The 24171-nt window shown below is 37.7% G+C and overlaps 1 protein-coding gene across 1 annotated transcript in view; it reads right to left on the bottom strand.

Moving 5' to 3' along the window:
• Positions 1 to 447: 447 nt before the first annotated feature.
• The window catches only part of LOC111147662 (laminin subunit alpha 2), a 502086-nt gene continuing 478362 nt past the window's right edge, over positions 448 to 24171 (bottom strand). Inside the window, exons 60-66 of the mRNA XM_022503866.1 lie at positions 22840 to 22952; positions 22316 to 22505; positions 19972 to 20127; positions 12349 to 12502; positions 9848 to 9978; positions 7752 to 7974; positions 448 to 812 (exon numbers count right to left, since the gene is read on the bottom strand). Coding sequence (XP_022359574.1) covers positions 655 to 812; positions 7752 to 7974; positions 9848 to 9978; positions 12349 to 12502; positions 19972 to 20127; positions 22316 to 22505; positions 22840 to 22952 — 1125 coding nt within the window. The 3' untranslated portion in view covers positions 448 to 654. The remainder of the gene's footprint in view (positions 813 to 7751; positions 7975 to 9847; positions 9979 to 12348; positions 12503 to 19971; positions 20128 to 22315; positions 22506 to 22839; positions 22953 to 24171) is intronic.

Genomic DNA, 24171 nt, shown 5'->3' with positions numbered 1-24171 from the left:
ACTTGGTTCTGGGGTCTCCCCAAAGCCTATAAATCATTATCAAACAAGAAAATCAAGTAATTAAGCTCTCTGGCCTGAATCTGATCTATACTCTCTAAATATATGCTCAGCATAAAAAAGTATCCACTCATACGGCTAGTTAAACTCCTGTTAATGAACTTGCCTCAGGGAAATGATTTGCTAATGCCTTCTCAAACATAGGGAGTAAAGGAGCTGATTTCCTCCCAATCAAACACGCCAAATCCACTATTGTTTTCGGTGGCCCGAACAGAAAGCCAAGACTGACATACATGAAAAAGGATGGTAGATGTATTAGTAGGAGTTAGTAAAAACAAACAAAAAAGTTGCCTTCACAAATAACATCTGAGCTCTTCTTGAGATGATTCCAAGTCATGCTGCAAATTCATTAATTTGTCTTTCATTTTTAAAATCACACAAAACAAGTAATTATTTAGAATGAAACAATTGGTTTAATATTTATGGGCTTGAGGAAACTTGAATTTAAATTCAGTCTGGGATCTGAATTAGCACCATCTGAGTACAGAAAGAATTCAATACACATGCACAAATTAGTTTTAATAACAGATATAGGTAAGATACATTTGTTTTACTTGATATACTTGAAGGACCTTTCTTGGAGTTAAACTTATTTGTCTAGTTGACTGGGCATGATACAGGTTGGACACCCCACAGCTCCAGGGCCTTGGCAAAATTGACCTCCAGTGGCTTGCCTGTGCCTTTGGTGAGCCTCAGAGATCGGATGCAACCTCGAAACCTAACGTTGGTTGTCAGACCAAACTGGTTGAGGCCATCTGAAAAAAAAGAGAAATGGGCTCAGTTTTAAAATGTAGCTTCTATGTTAAAGGTATTTTTTTAAAAGATTTTATTTTTTTATTTGACAGAGAGAGACAGTGAGAGAGGGAACATGAGGAGGGGGAGGGGTAGAGGGAGAAACAGGCTTCCCTCCCAAGCACAGAGCTCTATGTGGGCCTCCATCCCAGGACCCTGGGATCATGACCAGAGCAGAAGGAGACCCTTAAAGACTGAGCCACTCAGGTGCCTCTTTGTTAACGGAATTTTTTAAAAATTTAAAAATTTAGAAAATTTTTAATCTCTAGTGTAAACATATAGTGTTGCATTGTTTCCAGGTGTACAACCTAGTGATTCAAGAATCCCATATATAACTCAGTGCTCATCGAGATAAGTGTATCCTTAATCCTGTTCATCTATTTTGCCCATCCCCCCACCCACCTCCTCTCTGATAACCATCTGTTTGTTCTCTATATTTAAGAATCTGCATTTTTGCTTTTTGACTTATCTTTTTTCCCTTCTTTTGTGCATTTGTTTTGTTTCTTAAATTCTACATATGAGTGGAATTATATGGTCGTCTTTCTCTGGTTGGCTTATTTTGTTTAGCATTATACTATCTAGATCTATCCATGTTGCTGCAAATGGCAGGATTTCATTCTTTTTTAATGGCTGAGTAATATTCCAGTGTATATGATATATATGTAATATATATATGTAATATGTATATACACACATACATATTACATGTTCTGGACTCCTTTGTTAAATATTAATTGACCATAAAAAGGTGGGTTTATTTCTAGGCTTTCTATTCTGTTCCATTGATCAGTGGGTCTATTTTGGTGTCAGTATCATGTTATTTGGATTACTGTAACTTTGTAATATTACTTGAAATCTGAAATTGTGATACCTCCAGCTTTGTGTTTCTTTTTCAAGATTGCTTTCACTATTTGGAATCTTTTGTGGTTTTATATAAATTCAAGGATTGTATGAGTTCTGTGAAAAATGCAGTTGGCATTTTGATGGGGAAGACTGCTTTGGGTATTATGGAAATTTTAACAATGTTTATGTTTCCAATCTATGAGCATGGCATGTCTTTACATCTGTTTATGTCATTTTCAATTTCTTAATGTTTTGTAGTTTTCAGAATATAGGTCTTTCACCTCATTGGTTAAATTTATTCCTAGGTATTTGATTTTTTGTGCAACTATAAATGGGGTTGTTTTCTCATTTTCTCTTTTGGCCACTTCATTATTAGTGTACAGAAATGCAATGGATTTCTGTAAATTGATTTTGTATTGTGACCTTACTGAATTCCTTATCCATTCTAGTAGTTTTTTGGCGGAGTTTATGGTTTTCTATATATAGGTATCATGTCATCTGCAGATAGTGAAAATTTTACTTCTTCCTTATCAATTTGGATTGCTTTCATTCCTTTTATCTTACCTGATTGCTATGGCTAGGACTTTTAGTACCATGTTGAATAAAAGCGATGAGAGTGGACATTCTTGTCTTGTTTTTTACCTTAGTGGAAAGCTCTCAGTTTTTCACCATTGAGCATGATGTTAGCTGTGGGTTTTTTACATACGGCCTTTATTATGTTGCGGTATATTCCCTCTAAACCTCTTTGTTGAGGATTTTTAATCATACATGGATGTTGTACTTTGTCAAATGCTTTTCCTGCACCTATTGAAATGATTCTACAGTTTTTATCCTTTCTCTTGTTGATGTAATGTATTATACCAGTTGACTTGTGGTTATTACATCAAAATTGCGTCCCGGGAATAAACTCTACTTGATAGAGGTGATTTTTTAAAAATGTATTGTTGGATTCAGATGCCTAGTATTTTGCTGAAGATTTTTTCATCTATTTTCATCAACAATACTGGCCTGCAGTTCTCTTTTTTGGTAAGTCTTATTCTGGTTTTGGTAATCCTGGCCTCATAGCATGAATCTGGAAGTTTTTCTTCCTGTTCTATTTTTTGGAATAGTTTTTTTGTTTTTTGTTTTTTGTTTTTTTGGAATAGTTTGAGGAGAGTAGGCATTAACTCTTTAAATGTTTAAATGTTTGGTAGAATTCACTTGTGAAGCTATCTGGTCTTGGACTTCTGTTTGTTGGGAGTTTTTTGGTTACTCATTCAATTTTATTCCTAGTAATTGGTCTGTTCAAATTTTCTATTTCTTCCTGACTCGGTTTTGGGAGGTTATATGTTTCTAGGAATTTATCCATTTCCTCTAGGTTGTCTAATTGTTGGGATATAGTTTTTCATAATATTCTCTTAGAATCCTTGGTATCTCTGTGGTATAAACATCATTTCTGATTTTGAGTCTTCTTTAAAAATCTGATGGTTTATTAATTTTCAAAGAACCAGCTCTTGGTTTCATCTGTTATATATATATTTTTGTTTCTATTTCATTTATTTCTATGATAATCTTTATCACTTCTTCTGCTGGTTTTGGGTTTGTTGTTCTTTTTCAAGTTCCTTTAGGTTTAAGGTTATGTTGTTTATTTGAGATTTTTCTTGATTCTTGAGACAGGACTATATTGCTATATACTTCCTTCTTAGGACCACTGTAACCCAAAGATTGTATCTGTATCCCAAAGATTCTGGACCATTGTGTTTTCATTTTCACTTGTCTCCATGTATTTTTTTATTTCTTGTTTAATTTCTTGGTTGATCTATTCATTGTTTAATAGCACGCTATTTAACCTCCATGTATTTGTGCTTTTTTCAGACTTTTTCTTGTGGTTGATTTCTAGTTTCAGTGCATTTTGGTCAGAAATGATGCATGATATGACTGGGATCTTTCTAAATTTGTTGAGACTTGTTTTGTGGTCTAATATGTGATCTATTCTAGAGAATGTTCTATGTGCACTTGAAAAGAATGTGTATCCTACTGTTCTGGGATGGGATGTTCTGATTATATCTGTTAAATCCACCAGGTCCCCTATGTCATTCAAAGCCACTTTTTTCTTGTTGATTTTCTACTTAGACAACTTGTCCATTGATGTTTTTAAGTGGAATGTTAAAGTCCCCCCACTGTTACTGCATTATTATTGATTATTTCCTTTATATTTGTTATAAATTTTTAATGTATTTGGGTGTATAAATACTTACCATTGTTATATCTTATTGTTGGATTGTCCCTTTAGTATCATATAGTGTCCTTCTTTGTCTCTTGTTACAGTCTTTGTTTTAAAGTCTATTTTGTCTGATAGAAGTATTGTGACCCTAGCTTTCTTTTCACATTCATTTGCATGATAAATGTTTCCCCATCCCCTTACTTTTGATCTGCAGGTGTCTCTAGGTCTCAGATGAATTTCTTATAGACAGCATATAAATATTGTTTTTTTATCTTGTTTTTTATCTTTTTTTTTAATCCATCCTATCACCCAATGTCTTTTTATTGGAGCATTTAGTCCACTTACATTCAAAGTAATTATTATCTGATAGGTATGTATTTATTGCTATTTTGTTATTTGTTTTGTGGTTGTTTTTGCAGATCTCTGTTCATTTCTTTCCGTTCTCTTTTCTCACCAAAAGGTGGCTTTCTTTAGTGATATACTTGGATTCCTTTTTTTGTTTTGTTTTGCATATCTATTACTGGTATTTTATTTGATTACCATAGGTTTGTACATAACATCTGCATATGGCACTCTATATTAAATTGATAGTCACTTAAGTTTAAACCCATTTTTTATTCCTCTCCTCCCTACATTTTAGGCATATGGTGTCATACTTCACATCTTTTTATTTTGTGAGTCCCTTGACTGATTTTTACAGATATATGTATTTTTACTGCTTTGTACTTCCTACTTTTCTTACTCTTATTTATGGTCTTTCCCTTCCACTCAGAGTCCCATTTAACATTTCTTGGAGGCTGATTTTGTGGTCAGGAACTCCTTTAACCTGTGTTTGTCTGGGAAACTCTCTCCTATTCTGAATAATAGCCTTACTGGATAGAAAATTCTTAGATGCGGATTTTCCTTTTAGCACTTTGAATATATTATTCACTGCCTTCTGGCTTGCAAAGTTCCTGCTAAAAAATCTGATAGCCTTATGGGATTTCCTTTTGTATATAACTATTTTCTTTTCTCATGCTTCTTTTAAATTTCTCTTTTTATCACTATGTGTTTTGATGTGGACCCCTTGGGTTGATTTTGTTGAGGATCTTTGTGCTTCCTGGTCTGAATTTCTGTTTCTTTCCCCAGGTTTCCAGGTTTGGAAAGTTTTCAGCTACTATTTCATCAAATAAGTGTTCTGCCCCCTTTTATCTCTGTTCTTCTTCTGAGATCCTTATAATGCAAATGTCCTTACTCTTGATGGAGTCACTGAGTTCTCTAAGTATATTCTCATTTTGCATAATTTTTTTTTCTCTCACCTGCTTAGGTTGATTACTTTCCATTACTTGGTCCTCCAGGTTGCTGATGTGTTCTTCTGCTTCTGCTAATCTGCTATTTATTACATCTAGGGTACTTTTAATTTCAATTATTGTGTTCTTCATGTCTGATTGGTTCTTTTTTTTTTTCTTTTTGTTGTTAAGGGTCTCATTGATGTTCTCCACTCTTCTCTCAAGTCCAGTGAGCACCTTTATGATCATTACTGTAAATTCTCTATCAGGCATATTATCTATATTTCACTTAGGTCTCTTGTTGTAATTTTGTCCTGTTCTTTCATTTGGGACATTTCCCTCTGTCTCCTTATTTTGTCTAACTCTTTGTATCTCTGTGTTAGGAAAGTTGGCTAAGTCTCTTGCTCTCAAAAGTAGTGGGTGAGTATGCCCTTTTAAGGCCAGAGCTGGTCACCTGCCAGAGGGAATGTGCCTCTGTGGCTGTGACCAGGCCAATCTGCGAAATGCAGGTAAGCAGGGTGCACAGTTTTAACATGCCACATATGCCCTCTGTGGGAAGTGACTGGCCACTGCTGCTGGCATGAGATTGGGAGATGCAGTGTTGGCAATGTTTGTGCTGGTCTTTGGAGGTAGGGAGGTCACAGAGCCAAGACTGAAGCAGGCCAGGCTGGAGTGTATGGGGCTTGGGTCTGCACTGGTTCCTACTGGTGGCGGTGCATCTGTGGTGGGAGGCAGGGGAGGGAAACGGCATTTGCTGGCTTCTTTGTTCCTGGAATAGTCTCCTAGCAATCTCTGTCTCTCTGGGACAGTAAATAACTCCCTCCTATATGTCCCAGGTGTTTTTTAAATTGCTGCTTCTTTGCTGTTCTTTTTCCACAGGCTCTTTCTTGTGCTCTCTCTTTATGGGTGGGGACTTCTTACCATTCTTCTGGCTCTCCCAGAGTCAGGTCTACTGATTTTAAACATTCCAGGCTTTACATCCTACTGGTGGCTGCTAAGAACTGACAAAATTTGGCCTCTCTGATTTTCAAAGCCAGGTATTATAAGGATTTGTCTTCCCTATGCAGTCTCCCCAGTGTGATAGTCTACTCTCTCCTCTCTCCCTCTCTTCTGCCAATGGCAAACCCAGCTCCTCACTGGGGTTGTGCCCTTCCTACCCTCTTCAATGTGGCTTCTTCTCCACATTTAGTTGTGGAGTTTTTTCTTCCTGTCTTCAGTTCATTTTCTGGGTTATTTACACTGACGTGTATGTTATCTAGTGTGTCTGTGGGACAAGGTGAGCTTAGTCCTTTCTGCCATCTTCCCTGAAAGTTTTTTAAGGGACTGTTTTAAAGTTAGCTGTTAACTGGATATTTTAGGTAAAGTTAGTGATTTTGTTCTTAGCTTTGCTCACAGTTAAACCTATAGCATTTCTATAGTTATGTGTTCTGAAATCTGGAGACCTGTAGAATTATGTATTTTAAGATAGCAATTTGGTTTGGAATGAATAAATTTATAGCTGTGACATATTATGGGATTTAATGAAAGAATTCAATTGACCAAATACTTTACTGAATTAGGATATAGGCTTTTAATGGTGACTTTATTAGTTTTTTACATTGTAAAAATACATCCCCAAATGTTAAGTTGGTTGAAAACTCACACAGATTTTGTTTTTGTTGCTAAGAAGACACTCCATTCTTTCAGGAGACTTGCAGGTGCTAACTAGGATCCCATTTCATAGACCATGAATGGAGAAATACACTGTATCCTTCATAATATTTGGGGGTTATCCTGATTGAAGCAGAAGTAGGTTCTTTACAAACTTAGAAGCAATTTTGGAAAAAGAAGTTGTGAACTGGTCCTCATTGCTCCTGTATCTTTTTCTCCACTAACCACCACTGAATATACATTTTGCTTGTTTTGTTAAGCAGAGGAGCTTTACATAAATGGGAATTTATGTAAAGAGAAACCATTTTTCTCTTGCCAAAATGCTGAAAGACCATTCCAAGAATGTGTTATTGCTGTATTTGTAAAGAGGCAGTTGGGTTATTTCTCATCAAGTTGGGCACTCTTGTTTATGGGCACTTTTGGTAACTCTCTGATATTATACTTCATGTGCAGGTTAGGGATTTTGAATGCAGATTTACTGCTTGGGTTTCTTTGTAATATAAACTCTATAATAACCTAAGGGGGAAATTAGCTGGTTTAACCCAATGATTTCCAGAACTTGAGGAAATAAGTTCCATTACATTTTATAATTCCTTTGGTATATTAATTTTCAAAAAATCAGAAAGAACACCAACTCTGGCCTTCATTGCTCTTAAATGCCTCTTATCTTTTATAAGCCAAATTCATTTCCTCTAGCCCCCATCTCCCCATGAATGAAACTTTGGGGGCTATCATGTAAAGTTTAGTCCCATGTGGTTTATATAAGTAATATGCTCATTTTACGCACTGGAAATTTCAGGTAAGGTGTTATTTATGGGAGTAGATTCTAAAGCTAAGAAGTATACTTAAGCACACATTCTTGGACATATTTACAGAAAAATAAATATTTTAAATCCAGTAACAGCAAAGAAATTCTTGCTGGAGTAGATGAGACTCACCTGGGAAACCACCAACAAACACAGGGTCATTTGTATCAGCTGATGTAGAGGCTTGGTTTGGGCTCTGGGCTTCCACTTGATTCCCATCTACTGTAAGCTCAATGCGGTGTTTGATCTTGTTGGCTGTGACTTTATGCCACTTTCCATCACACAAATGCCCTGGGATCCCAGCATCATAGACAGCAGTGAATCGGCCAGCGCCATTGTCCACATGAAACATAAGCTAGAAAGTAGGAAATCAAACAGTCACAGATGGTATCATTAGAAAGGTATCATGATGGTTCACATAGCAAAAACTGTTATGTTTCTAGGAGAGTCATCAGCCGGAAGAGTTAGAAATGAATATATCTGGGGCATTTTAAAACTTAAAAAAAAAGGTTGACCGAAGTTAAAATACAAATTTAATAACCAGGAGTCACAAAGTATGTTTTCTGCTTCTGGGCATTGTTGGGAGCAATAGGCAAGATGTGTGAGACTCATAATAATTCTGCTTTCAGAAAATGTGACATATAATTTGAGGCTAGCTGACCAAAAAAAAAAGGACCTCATATGCACAGGGACAAATCCTACCATAGATCTTTACAGAGTGTGAGAGTTCTTAATGAACCTTACAAAATTTCTTAAAAGATGTTTAGAGTGATTCATTCATTCGATTTACAAATTCATTTTAGAGGATTTTTTTTTTAAATGTAAGCTTTTGATGTTTTAATTGCATATATTCTTTTTTCCTTCATGGATTCCATTTTATATGCAGGATTGAGAATAACATCAATTACTTTCCTGGGCAGGCTTCATGTCACGGTGCCAAAGACTTTGAGCCAGGAGGCCAGTTAAATTCTTAACAATGAAAAATTTAGATTGGAAGTTCATGTCTAAATGAGAAAAATCTGTTTTCAGTAACATGGCACAGTCCCTGAAATTTGAGATGACAGAATTCTTTTGAAGCTGATGAAGCAAACATATTGAAACATTAAAAACAGTCAGTCTGGCAACACATTTGACAAGGTAAAAGAAAGACACAAGGGCTTTAAAAAGAAGATGACAAACTGCAATAGGTGAAAAGTTTGTAAATGGTAATGCAAAGATTAAGATTTTACTACATTGGGTAAAGTTTGTAATAGCAGGACTTGGTAAGAAATACACATGCATTGTATTGGAACTTGTTACCCCAACAAATTGATAATAACAGTGGTTGTAAGCTGGTGATGAAATGAAGCTTACTCTAAGATGTAGTGAACGTATTTTGAAAATCTGCAAAGCTATTAGCCTCCCCCCTCCCCCTTTTTCTTTTTCGCCTCTGATGATGGTTTAAAGACAGGAGGGGGAGAGGAGGCAATGGAAAGCATATTTGAGGTTACCATGTGGTCTTTCTTCTTGGGAGGCCACAACACTCTATGAGTGGAAATATGACCAGAGATGTAGTATGATTCCTATTTAAGAGCCAGATAGAAAACTTGGGTAACTTCTTGCTTTGTCTGCCTCTTTACCTGCTGCCTGTACAAAGTATATACACAGGTCATTTCGTTGCAGGATGATGTTCAGAGGCAGCCAGGGACTGGAGATGTGTTTAGAATTAGCTTACCCATTGTAAGCAAATTGACAAAATTATACTAATATAAATTGAGTATAAATCTGCACTTTTTTTGAAATGGTATCAAGATGCTTTTAATAACCATTGAGAGAGTGGTATGTCTGTTGGCCACCTTGACCTCTCAGAAGTGCCTACTGGGTTAGTAGAGGCAGAGACTGATTTTAGACAATCCAGGCCCCCTCCTCTTTTTTCCATTGGAATCTATAGTTTTACATACAGGGTATTCATGTACCTTTAACAACACAGTAAGAGCCAGAGATCTAAAACCCTCTGGCCCATTATTCGTTAACACAGTTGGCTTACTGTAGAATTAGCACATCAAGAGTTTACACTGGTCTACAGAGTAAGTACGCTGAAAACACACATTAGAGATAATCTAGAAGGATGGAAAGATATAATTTAGTTTCTCCCAACAAAGAACACAGTAGGGCTTCACAAAGAGGTTCTTATATATGAACAACACTGTTGTGAGGAAATCAGAAACAGTTCAAAAACTGACACTCACCTTTTCATCAATCATTTCAATACCCATTCCATCCATTTTCTGACTGCTGATTCCCAGAAGAACTCCAGTGGTTCTAGTTGTGCGGAATTCAAATTCTACAAGAAGGTCCAATCCTACTTTGAATGCACCAACTGTAAAATGAAGATTTTTTTAAAAAATCATGAATTATAGTTTAGGGATTGTTAATTCAAATTTGTACAAAGCCATGGTTTAGATTTCAGTTCAGATGTTAGTCAGTTATAATAAGTTTCAGAATCTCTTATGGCCCATACTTCCAACCACTATATCATATGACACACTTTATAGTTATTGCTTATTTTCTTGGCTGCCTTCACTCCTAGCATGTAAGTTCTGGGAGGGCAATTTTATTTTTGTGCCTACCAAAGTATCTGGCACACAGGGAGGTTTAATACATAGTTGTTGAATAAATAAATGGATGAACCCACACTGAGATTAACTCAAAGAATCTCACAGCATTGTATGGTTATGTTGGAAGTCCTACTGTTAGATTAAGTCAAGCATTTCAGTGATTATTCAGTAAGATTTCACCAGGTCACTCTAAGATTACTGTGCCACAGTGATCTGAAAGGGTTCAAACTTTCCCATTTTATTAATAAAGAAAGGAATTACAAGCACAGTTTTGAAGGAATAGAATCTGGGACACAAATAGATGTTTCCAGTTCATCCAGGCAAGATTTTTCTATAATTTCTTATATTTGATACATTATTTAATCTTTTAGAGAATATTTAAGACCTGCCTCTTAGAAACAAAATCATTCATTAAGAGCAGGCTAGACCACATGAACTGCATGGAGTGCTAGGGAAGAACTCATGGGAATTTTCTGCATGTCTTCTATTTATTAGGCAAGAAATAAGTGCTGTGTGTAACCACAATTGTCTCTTGCGAGGGGTAGTGTCTCTTATGTGAAAAACTTGTTGTTCTACTCAGAACCTTGATAGCTTTGCAATGTGCACAGGTGGATTTGGAGCAGATTTCAAGAGAAAAAGAAGCAATTGTTCTGCAAAATAAAACAGAAAGTGCTTGTTTTTATCCCTGAAATGGAGAAGTAAGGAACAACATGAAGCAGTTCAGCTGAAGACAGAGAGAGTGAAGTGGACAGCAAAAGCCACAGTGATCAGGTAGCTGAAAAGTTTTTAAAGGTTTAACTGAAGTTGTATCTTTCCAGTGACATAAACTTTTCTAACTGTCCAAGTCTTATATAAATTGTATTACACTGTCTGTTGAGGGGATGGCAGGAGTTGTTGGAAATTGGGGAAGTGCCTCATTTTCTGGTCCAGTTTGATCCAGAACCAAAAGAGCCCAGGCAGAATGGCAAGTCAGTATATCAACTGCTGAAACTTGCCATCAAATTTGACTAAGAGAATGCCAGCCATCTGTGAGTTTGCAGGAATCTTGGGGAAGACTGGATTTTCACTGCATGTGCAATATTGGACTCATCATTACCCCCAGTGTTTTAATGTTTAACGTATCCTTTGTTTATCTCTTTTCTGCTTCTGCTATAGGTGAAATGTCCCACTTTTACTCTTTGTTTGAGGGCCCTGCCCCTCCATCTCTGAAAACTTTTGCATGTGAGTATTCATCTCACTTTTAAAGCCTAACTCAAATGTCGATTCCTGATTTCCCCAACCAAGATTAATTTTTCTTCTAAATATCCACAGAAAATTGCTTGTATGTTTTTTATAGTTTTAAATATTTTTTATTTGACTTCTTATGATTTCTGAACAGACCAATACTTACCTATTGATAGGATATTTTTGAAGGAAGGAACAATACCTTGTTTACTTCCATTTCCCATGATAACTTCTATATATTATGTGTGCATTAATTCTTTTCTAAAAATAAATGCATGTATCTATGGTAACCCTAGGACTAAATAGTCTATGTTAATGTCTTTTTTTGTTATTATATAGAATTTATTTTCTTTCCTTTTTTCCAAATTGTGCATTTAATATCAGAGATCCAGACTTGGTCTGAAAATGCTCACTAGAAGGGGCAGATCCTTAAAGTCAGGGGAAAAGGACGAGCCATCATCCCCATCAATGAGACATAGACACTAGTATGTGTGTATTGGGTGTATGAGTAGGTGATTATGACATGAAGCCTCACAAAGAATTGAAGAGAGGAAGAAAGAAAAATGCTATCTTGTTTTCAGAAAGGTAGACAGGGAAAACTGGAAAGTAGATAAATTACATGTGTAAACATATAGACCTTCTTGTAGAATTAAATTTATTTTGATAATGATCTCTAGGGAAGAAGATGAAATGAACTTTCCAAATAGCCTTTTACTTTCTTTTTTCTATTAGTTTGCCTAAGAATAAGATACCTTAATGTTTGACATTTTTATTACTTCTATACATTTTTATTTCTGGTTTAGGTATACTAATTTAAGAAATCCAGGGCTTTTGTTTTCCCCTATAAGCAAGAAGTTAATATTGGTACATACTTAATATTCAACAGGAAGAAAATGGGAGTGCCTTACCTGCTTTGGCAAAACCTGTTCCATCAAAATATGTTCCTTTCTGAGCATTAGCAAAACATGTTCCAACATGGAAGCTGGAGGTTGGCTGTTCGAGGTCAGCAGGGGCCTCCACCATCTGAAAATTCCTGATGCAGCCATCAATGCTGTAGGTCACCTAAATATTCAGGTCAGAAAAAAACAAATATCAGGTTTTATCAGAACTTTGCCTTTAGCAATTTGTGGGGATGCTGTGTGCTTGCAATCATTGGCCAGTTGTCTTAAGGTAGCCTCCAAACTACCTGGAGCTGTACTATCACCCCAAGCTCCCCACAAAGGGTGCAGAGAATCCTGTGCTGTGCTTTTCCACTAGGATGTATCTTGCCTGTGTCTAGATTGTTCTGATATTCTAAATAGTGTACACTGTGTCTCTAATGGGACCTCTGGTTTGCAGAACTATGTGCTCCATGTGAATATCATAACTTTTAATTAGTCTCTTATGCTGGATCTGGTCCAAGATGGTGTAATGTAGGAAGATCCTGAACTCACTTCCACGGACCCACTAAATCTATAACTGCTTATGAAGCAATTCCTCCCATAGAAGAATCGAAGGCTGACCGCATAGCACAACGAAAGGTAAAGAGAATGGCAAGAAACATAGCAATGAAAGGAACCTCCACCCCCAACGCTATAAATAGCAGTGATGAGGGATAGTGCTGAGGGACTGAGAACAGATTCCTCTAAGAAAAAGAACAACTAGTACCTAAAAGGTTCAGCTCCAGAAATGGAGCTGGGGAGCTGCTGGAACTCTCTGGGTCAGTGGTCAGGTCTAGTGAGAGCCATGATTTATGTTCCCCTCTACCCCCCCCCTTTTTTAAAGATTTTATCTACTTATTTGACAGAGTGAGATGCGGAGGGAAAGGGAGAAGCAGGCTTCCCACTGAGCAGGGAGCCTGATGTGGGGCTTGATCCCTGCACCCTGAAGGTGGACGCTTAACAACTGAGCCACCCCGGTGCTCCTGTTCCCTTTCCATGTTGATAGCATGGAGCACAGCAGGAGCCCTTGCTGGCCTATTGCCTCCATAGATTACACCAGCTCTAGCTGTCCCACCAAGATGACCCCAGGGTGGTACACACTGGGACACCACTGGTCAGTGCTTCCTCTAGCTCCAGCCATCACACCAAGATTATGCAGGAACAATGCATACTGAAACACTCCAGGCTGCTATGTACTTGAATATTACATGTGAACCTCATGGTAACCACAAACCCCAAACATAATAGATACACAAAAATACAAAGAGAAAGCCAGCCATGACACTACAAAGAGTTGTCAATCACAACGAGTGCAATAGAAGAAAGAAATAGAGAACTACAGAAACAATGAGAAAGCAATTAACAAAATGGCATTAAGTACATATTTAATTATGTTAATATAAATGACCTAAATGCTCCAATCAAAAGACAGAGAGTGGTAAAATGAGTAAAAAAAGCAAGACCCATCTATCCGTTATATACAAGACACTCACTTCAGACCTAGAGACACTTAGAGACTGAAAGTGAAGAGATGGAAAGAGCTATATGGTGCAAATAGAAGAGAAAAAAAAAAAAAAAGCCAGGGCAGGGGTATCTATAATTAGACAAAATAGACTTTAAAACAAAGACTAACAGGAGACAAAGAAGGACATCACACAATGAAAAGGGATCAACCCAGCAAAAGGATGTAACAATTGTAAATATCTATTCACCCAATATCATAGCATCTAAGTACATAAAGCAGATATTAACAGACATAAGAGGAGAATTGACAGCAATACAATAATAGCAGGAGATTTTCATACCCCACTTATATCAACAAATACATCATCCAGGATGAAAATAGGGAAATAGTGTCTTTGAAGGACACACTAGATCAGATGGACATAACAAATATACACAGAACATTCCATCTCAAAACAACAGAATACACACTCTCTTTAAGAGCAAATGAAGGGGCGCCTGGGTGGCTCAGTGGGTTAAAGCCTCTGCCTTTGGCTCAGGTCATGATCCCAGGGTCCTGGGATCAAGCCCCACATCCGGCTCTCTGCTCAGCAGGGAGCCTGCTTTCTCCTCTCTCTCTCTCTGCCTGCCTCTCTGCTACTTGTGATCTCTGTCAAATAAATAAATAAAATCTTAAAAAAAAAAAGCAAATGAAATATTCTCTCGGATAGATCACATGTTATGCCACAAAATATGACTGAAGAGACTGACATCATTTGCATCTTTTCTGGTCACATGGTTTAAAGCTAGAAAGAAGTCACAAGAAAAAATTGAAAAAAAAAATATGTGGACACTAAACAGCTTACAACTAAACCATCCGGTCACTGAAAGTATTAAAAATGAAAATGAAAATACAATGGACACAGCAAAATCAGTTCTAAGAGGGAGATTTATAGCAATTGATAGGCCTACCTCACGAAAAAAGAAATCTCAAGTAAAAAATCTAACCTTATGGGGTGCCTGGGTGGCTCAGTGGGTTAAAGCCTCTGCCTTCGGCTCAGGTCATGATCCCAGGGTCCTGGGATCGAGCCCCACATCGGGCTCTCTGCTCAGCGGAGAGCCTGCTTCCCCCCTCTCTCTCTGCCTGTCTCTCTGCCTACTTGTGATCTCTGTCAAATGAATAAATAAAAAAATCTTAAAAAAAAAAAAAAAATCTAACCTTATGTATAAAATAACTAGATAAAGAACAAATAAGAACAAAAGTGAAGAGAAGAAAGGAAATGATAAAGATCTGAGCAGGAATAAATGAAAAAGACAAAACAATAGAAAAGATCATGGGGTGCCTGGGTGTCTCAGTCGGTTAAGTGTCTGCCTTCGACTCAGGTCATGATCCCAGGGTCCTGGGATAAAGCCCTGCATCAGGCTCCTTACTCAGTAGGGAGTCTACTTCTCCCCCTCCCCCTGCCTGCTGCTCCCCCTACTTGTGCTCTCTCTCTCTGTCAAATAAACAAATAAAATCTTGAAAAAAGGGGCGCCTGGGTGGCTCAGTGGGTTAGGGCCTCTGCCTTCAGCTCAGGTCATGATCCCAGGGTCCTGGGATCGAGCCTCGCATCGGGCTCTCTGCTCAGCAGGGAGCCTGCTTCCCCCTCTCTTTCTGCCTGCCTCTCTGCCTACTTGTGATCTCTGTCTGTCAAATAAATTAAAAAAAAAAATCTTGGAAAAAAAAATCAATGAAACCAAGAGCTGGTTCTTTGAAAAGGTAAACAAAACTGATAAACCTTTAGCTGGACTCACCAAGAAAAAGAGAGTACCCAAATAAAATCAGAAATGAAAAAGAACAATTGATACCACAGAAATACAAAGGATTATAAGAGACTACTATGAAAAATTATATGCAAACACATTGGACAATTTAGAGAAATGGGCAAATTCTGAGAAAGATACAATCTTCCAAAACTGAATTAAGAAGAAACAGACAATCTGGAGAGACCAATTGCTAGTAACAAAATTGAATGTGTAATCAAAAACTACCAACAAACAAAGTCTTAGACCAGGTGGCTTTGCAGATGAATTCTACCAAACATTTAAAGAAGAGTTAATATAATATACAGAAGACATATAATTAATATATAATTCCCCTCAAACTATTCTAAAAAGTAGAAGAGGAAGGAAAGTTTTCAAATACATTCTATGAGGCCAGTATTACCATGATACCTAAACCAGACAAAGATGCCACAGAAAAAAGGAGAACTATAGGCCAATTATCTCTGATGAACATAAAAGCAAAAAATCCTCAACAAAACATTAACAAACCACATTTCATGGCATATTAAAAATACAATCACGTAGGACTTATTCTGGGGATGCAAGAATTGTTCAACATTCAAAAACCAACATATACTACCTTTAACACAATGGAGAATAAAAAGCATTTAATCCTCTCAGTAGATGCAGAAAAAATATTTGATAAAATTCAACATCTGTTAATAACAACTCTTAACAAGGTGGGTTAGGAGGGAACATACCTCAACATAACATAATAAAGGTCATATATGAAAAACCCAGAACTAAGGTACATAGGGTGAAAAACTGAGAGCTTTTCTCTAAGATCAGGTTCAAGACCAGGATGTCCATTCTTGACACTTTTATTCAACATAGTACTGAGTATCCTAACCACCACAATCAGACAAGAAATAAAAGGTGTCCAAATTGGCAAGGAAGAAGTTAAACTGTTAAACTGTCATTACTTGCAAATCACATACCATACAAAAAAAAAAAAACAAAAACCAAAAAAACAAAAAACCCTTAAAGACTCAGCCAAAAAAGTTATTAGAAGAAATAAATACAGTAAAATTACAGGATACAAAATTAATACCCAGAGATTGATTGCATTTCTATATACTAATTTAAAAAAGTAGCAGAAAGAATTTAGAAAATAATTTCACTTATAGTTGCAATAAAAAAAATAAAATACCTAGGAATAAACTTAACTAATGAGGTAAAAGACCTGTACTCTAAAAACTGTAATGCACTGATAAAAGAAACTAAAGATGACACAAACAAATGGAAAGATATTCCATGTTCATGGATTGAAGAATTAACACTGTTAAATAAATACTGTTAAAGCATCTACAGATTCAAGGCAATCCCTGTCACTTTTCACAAAAGTAGGACAAATAATACTAAAAATTTACTGTATGGGACCACAAAAGATTCCAAATAGCCAAAGCATTCTTAAGAAGGAAGAACAAAGCTGTAGGTACCACTTCTAGATTTCAAGGATACTACAAAATTTTAGTAATCAAAACAGTATGACACTGGCACAAAAGTAGACACGTAGTTCAATGGAAAAGAACAGAGATTCCAGAAATAATCCCACACTTATATGGTCATTTAATCTAAAACAAACAAGAATATACCATGGGGAAAAGACTGCCTCTTAAAAAAGGTTGCTGGGAAAGTTGGACAGCAACATGTAAAAGAATGAAACTGGACCACTTAACACCGTACAAAATGAATATACTTCAAATGGATTAAAGACCTCAATGTGAGACCTGAAACCATGTAACTCCTAGAAGCAAGTACAGGCAGTAATTTCTCTGACATCAGCCACTGCACTATCTTTCTAGATATGTCTCCTTAAGCAAGGGAAACAAAAACAAAAATAAACTATTAGGGCTACACCAAAATAAAAAGCTTTTGCACAGCAAAGGAAACCATCAAGAAAATGACAAGGTGGGGCGCCTGGGTGGCTCAGTGGTTAAGGCCTCTGCCTTCGGCTCAGGTCATGATCTCAGGGTCCTGGGATCAAGTCCCTCATCGGGCTCTCTGCTCAGCGGGGAGCCTGCCTCTTCCTCCTGTCTCTCTCTGCCTACTTGTGATCTGTCTGTCAAATTAAAAAAAAAAAAATCTTTAGAATTGCTACTAATGAAGGATTCAAGCACACAACATAACTAGCTTCATTTAAAAAAAAAAAAAAGAAAATGACAAGGCAACCTATGGAATGGGTGAAGATACTTGTAAATGATATAGCCAATAAGGGGTTTATATCCAAAATGTATCAAGAATTTATGCAACTCAACATGAAGAATAATCCAATTAAAAATGGGTAGAGGATATGGGTAGATAGTCTTCCAAAGAAGACATACAGATGGCAAGCACACACATGAAAAGATGTTGAACATCATTAATCATTAGAGAAATATAAATCGAAACCACAATGAGATATCCTCTCACACTCTCAGAGAGGCTAGAATCAAAAAGACAAGAAATAACAAGTTTCTGCAATGATGTAAAGAAAAGGGAACCCTTTTACACTACTAACAGAAATGTAAGTTGATAGAGCCACTGTGGAGAACAGTATGGAGGTTCCCATATGATCCAGTAATTCCACTACTGGGTATTTACCCAAAGAAAGCAAAAACACTAATTTAAAAAGATACATGTTCCCCTTATGTTTATTGCAGAATTATTTACAACTGCCAAGACAGGAAAGCAAACTAAGTATCTATTATAGATGAATAAAGAAGATGATATTTAAATATAATGGAATATTACTGAGCCATAAAAAAGAATGAGATCTTTCCATTTGTGACAACATGGATGGAGCTAGAGGGTATTATGTAAAAGAAATAAAGTAGAGAAGACAAATATCATATGATTTCACTTATATGTAAGATCTAAAAAAAGAAAAAAAGAACCCAAAACAAATAAATGAATGAAAAAACAAAAAGCAGAAACAGACTCATAATAACAGAGAACAAATTGATGGTTGCCAGGGGGTGGAGGTTGGAGGATGGGCAAAATGGATGAAGAAGAGTGGAAAGTATAGACTTCCAAGAATGGAATGAAGAAGTCATGGGAATAAAAGGTACGGCATAGGGAACATAGTCAATGATATCACAATAGCCTTGTATAGTGCCAGATGGTTCTATACTTGTGAGCATAGCATATAATGCATAAATTTGTCAAAATACATGTGTACCTGAAACTAATGTAACATTGTGTGTCAACTATACAATTAAATAAAATTTTAATTAGCCCCATATGTTTCTATTAATAGTTTAGTAACCTTACTAAATATACATTTTGTCATAATCTAATTTCCAATTCCATTTGGGAAGGAGCATTAAGTTCGGCTTAGTGCTTCTTCCTTAGGAAAGTCTAATGAAAGCAATGAACTCTTTTCTAAGAAAAAGCACATGCACTTAGAACTTGTAAGTTTGCATGAAGCATTTAGAGTTTAGGGGCCATAAAAATAATGCAATCATACTGTGCTCCACTCTATTTCATCTGGTTTTAGGGACACATGATAATCACTCTTGCCACTCTCCAGAGACTCTTATTTTGATAGGCCTGGGTAGCATATCCAAAAAGTAAGAAAGGAACATACTCCTGATCACCCACAAGAGGAGCCAAAGGCTGAGAATTACAACTATGATGAACAGAGGTCTTTGATGAAGAACAGTGCTGCATTATCACATGATCTGAGTATAGAAATGTAATACATTTCTTTTTAATATATTCTCCAAAAACACTGATTCCCCTGTATTTCTTAAAATCATGCTCTCCAAAGGAAGCCAGGACACACAGTCTGACAAAACATTTTGTGAACACTGGTTTATAATGTGAGAACTTTAAATTTTGAATCCTGTACTGTACTCTAAACACTGCAGTGCAATACTGGACAAATGTAGTTTAAGTAATCGCATCTCTCAATATTTGTGAAATCTCTAGTCCTGAAACAATACCATCAACATTATCTTCCTTGTTTTCTAGTATTCCTATATGCTTAGTACTCTCCCACTTTCAGTGTATTACCTCATTTAATCTTTAGAGTAATCTTGTTTGTTTGGTACTATTATCCTAGTTTACAAAAGAGGGAACTGTGTCAAAGGAAGATTAAATAACTTGCTGCAGACCACACAGCTAGTTAATCATTAAGTAGCTGTTCAAACCTAGGGAGTCTGGCTACAGGGTCCACATTCTTTGGTGATATTACCTCTCCTAGTCAAATCTGTCTAGAAAACCTGTCACTTCTCCGAAAAGATGATTTCCTATTCACCTCTAAGTGGTCAGGGGCTAATATGATCTAATAATTGAACATATATACATGACTCAAGTAGTTATTTAATCCACACACACACAATGAATAAATTAGACCCTTACTGGACCAATTCTTCGGGTAGTGTAATTGATGGGTAGCCCACCAACATACAGCATTCCCACAACATCCAGGATATCTGCTTTCTTGGGGCTGATGGTTCTGTTGGAGGCATCATCCACATAAATAATTCCTTCTTGCTTAATTCGCACGATCTTAATCTACAAAAAGAAGAGGAGTCCTTAAAGCCAATCATGGATAAATTTCAATTATGCAGAGTGTAAATGTAGGAACTTTTTGGATCTTCGTCAGGGAAAAAAAAAAAAAATGAAAGAATTTACTAAGTGCCTAATATGTGTGAAACCCATAAGTGAAATTAAACCAGTTTTTACAGACTATTCCACACTCTGTCTTTTCCATGACTACCATCTCCAAAAGGGTACAAAATCATCCTGGGTGAATTTTAGATTAAAGACTTTTCGAGAGGTTGCCAAGGGAGCCCATGTATCAGGAGGCATGCGTGTTGCCAGGAGCCTTGCCGATTGGGAGCCCTGTCTTGAATTAAGTGGGTTGCAAAAATCACATCTGGTTTTAAACATGCATTCGGGGGCGCCTGGGTGGCTCAGAGGGTTAAAGCCTCTGCCTTCGGCTCAGGTCATGATCCCAGGGTCCTGGGATCGAGCCCCACATCGGGCTCTCTCCTTGGTGGGGAGCCTGCTTCCTCCTCTCTCTCTCTCTGTCTGCCTCTCTGCCTACTTGTGATCTCTCTCTGTCGAATGAATAAATAAAATCTTAAAAAAAAAAACAAACATGCATTCGTTTGAGTGAAGCCTGGTCTCCGCCCCCCGCCCCATACAATTTCAGACCTGCTATATCACTCTGCCTAATAGGCACTTCTCCCTCAGAATGGAAGGAACACATCAAGGCTGCACAGCCATTTCCACAGCAGCCTAGATCAGTACAAAGGAAGGGAGGAAGATGGCCAGCTCCCTGATGCTGAAATTTCAGTAGTGGGGTGAATTCTCTTTGGGGGCAGGGCAAAATCGGGGGTGTCAAGACTGGCTTGGGTGTAAAAAAAAAAAACTTGAATCTGAGTTTAGGGAAAGGAACGTGTGACCCAGTCTAATGCTGGAGTACAACAATGGTTTAAAATGAATCTACATCAGGATTAGAATAATTAAGACCTCATTTTATATTTACGTATTTTGGTTTGGGAAGCAATTGTTAAAAAAACAAATTTTCAAAAATAAATCCCTCCTTTCTTAATCCCACATGCATTGTGGACCTACAATATGTCAGTTTTTCAAGTGTCATGTTTATTCTACTAGCCAGAGAGGAGAATGAGCCTTAATGAGAGCTCCTTCATGAAGATCTGTATTTGCCACTTATAAGTTCCCAGGCAAACAGGAAGATTCCGTTTCTTATTTCCAAGATAACAAGTTGATTGGCTTTGCATTTTTATTGTATTTTTTCAGGTTCTCTGCCTTTCTATAGGATATGCCAAGGCACAGTATGTTAATATATAAAATCCACCACCTAATAATATCAAACTCTCAAAATTAAACATTTTATTGGTCTGCCGAGGGAAGCTTTACTGAATAGGCGATCACAGGTGCAGAAAGAAATTCTGAGTTTTCGTTTTAATCAGGCAGTATATTATCTATTTGCAGTCATGCCAAAGAGGACAGTAAGCTGGCAGATGAGCCTTCTGTGCCCATAATAGTACCAGTTTCTGGGTGTAAGGCCAATGTTTCAAAAGTTGTTCCAAATGGCTATCGGTGGAAATGCAGCCCTAGAGCCCTTTAAGCCTGATCCAGCAGATTTTCAGACTCTTGGTTTTCACAGACCAGTATGGGGTATGATGGGGGAGGGGAACCATTAGGGCCCATTTTTGTTTACCAGCTTTTAAGTTTGTCAAATATTATTTCCTAAAAGAGAGGCCATTTTAGCACCTCAAAAGGAAGAAAATGTAATCTTGGAGTAAATATTACTCCTTTACATGGAAGACATAGAGCTTTAACATTAACATGCTCCATCGTCTCCCATTTCTCACTGAGAGTAGCAATAATGTCTTCAACAACCTGGCCGTGGAGGCGGGGGGGGGGGGGGGCGGGGGGGAGGGACAGATGTTTGGGAATCACAGCTGTATAGCAATAATGGCATCTTGTGGTACCATGATGAAGCCTGTGAGTGATTGAACATAAATAAACCTGTCCAGGTCCGATTACACTTCCCAAGGTTGGGCTGTTGTCTGGGGCACCGGCTTTATTTTTAGCCTCAGCCGCATCAGAGTAGCATTGGAGTCAGGATCCGCCCTGGCAAAATTGTATCTGCACCAGGGGAATGCCAAAGGCTGCCACCCAGCTTCCCCCTCAGGGGACACTGCCGCCTCCCACGGGCTATTATTACCTTGTGCCACTGACCGTCGTTGATTTTGGTGGGGATCATGGTGTTGGTGTCCCCACTTCCCAAGTCATAACTGAAATAGGGCAATCCATTTCTCAGCTGAACGGTAGCAAAATCCGCGTGATTGATCCGAGCCATGTAAAAGAGCAGGCCAGATTCAGCTTCAGTTCGCACTTCAAACTCGATTGTGAGGCTGGGAAATGAAAGCGTGCAAAATGAAACAGAGAAACAAAAGCATTCTTATTCTGAGATTAAGTTGCCTCCGTGGGTGAATTTTCATAAAGGCCAGTAAAACGTTCTCTGAGAGGAGGACTTTCCAGGTGATTTCCAAATCCACTTTTCCTGCTGACTTCCAAAACCAAGCTCCTCAGGCTCAGGCCAATAGAATTGGATTCTCTACTGTACTCTGTGAATTAAAAGGCTTACCGCGTTAATGAATACGCATAGTTGATTAAAACTTGAATCAGCGCATATACTCAGTACTTGCGTTTATCAGTTCTTTCCCAATATCTCAGAAGAATACATACCGATTTTTAACTTTGGTGTCATCAAAGGCAATTGCAATGTGGCTGTTTCTCGAAAGCCCAAACCGTTTGCTTCCTATCAAAAGAGCTGGTTCTGATTCTGTTCCACAAGGACCCTGCAAAATTACCCAGGAGAGAAAGAGGAGATTATGGACTCCACTCTTTAAAAATTTAATCCTGTTGGGGCGCCTGGGTGGCTCAGTGGGTTAAGCCGCTGCCTTCGGCTCAGGTCATGATCTCAGAGTCCTGGGATTGAGCCCCGCATCGGGCTCTCTGCTCTCTAGGGGAGCCTGCTTCCTCCTCTCTCTCTGCCTGCCTCTCTGCCTGCTTGTGATCTCTCTGTCAAATAAATAAATAAAATCTTTAAAAAAAAAAAATTTAATCCTGTTATCTAATTGTTTCTTCTATTTTCGCTTAATGTTCTTGTGTAATCTTACTGAAGCTCCTTAAGAGGAAAACTGGTCTCTTACATATCTCGGTACTTTACTACATAGTAGGCACTTCCTGTGAAATGTTCAGTGAGTGGGAATCCATCTTCTTATACTGCACCCTTGACTTGCCAAATCAATGTGCCCAAAAGTACTTATGAATCAGTTCATGTTTTCATTACCCTCTAAGGAAAAAAAAAAAAAAAACAACTGTTGATATTTATGAAAAAAACTGGAATTTCTTTTTCAGGTTTACTTTGCTTACGAAGAGTTATACTCTTCGAAGATGGGATGGGGAAAATGACAAACTAGCCACCAAATTAGAAGAGTAGAAAAATGTGTTCCTTCTGGCCCTCCCCATTTCTGTCTCCCACTGTATTACTTTTTCTCGAAAATTATCAGTCTACTAGAAGGCTTCCATGAATTTAGACTTTCAAGATGGTGTATCTAAACTTGCAAGTCAGGCCGTTCGGGCCCTGAGCCAGTTGCTAGGCAACCCAGTACATTTTTAATGTAACCCACCATATACCATTTCAACTGTTACTGTTCAAAGATCCACTTCCTGGGGTTCTTAGGAGGGAGAGCTCGGCGCAGGGCTGGCTTACTTGGTTTAATGCTCTGCTGTCACCATCTTGAGTTTCTTAATACTTTTTTGAAAAAGGGGCCTTGTATTTTCATTTTGATCCCAGCCCTGCAAATGACATAGCCAGTCCTGGTTGGCGGGACTGTCTTTGGCCAGCGTAACCCTTAGCTCAGTAGATAATCAAGGCTCCTCAAATGACTGAAGTTGTAATTCCTTCCTCTGTTCTCTGTTTTCACAAAAGCACTTGAAGTACAGGCTGCTTCTGCAGGCTTTGAGAACACGCCGTACACGAGAAAATAAATAATCTGCATACTCTCAAACAAC

The sequence above is a fragment of the Enhydra lutris genome, unplaced genomic scaffold (assembly GCF_002288905.1).
Source record: "Enhydra lutris kenyoni isolate GAN:26980312 unplaced genomic scaffold, ASM228890v2 scaffoldscaffold17, whole genome shotgun sequence".
Classification (NCBI taxonomy): Eukaryota; Metazoa; Chordata; class Mammalia; order Carnivora; family Mustelidae; genus Enhydra; species Enhydra lutris.
This window is presented reverse-complemented; position numbering and strand designations above follow the sequence as displayed.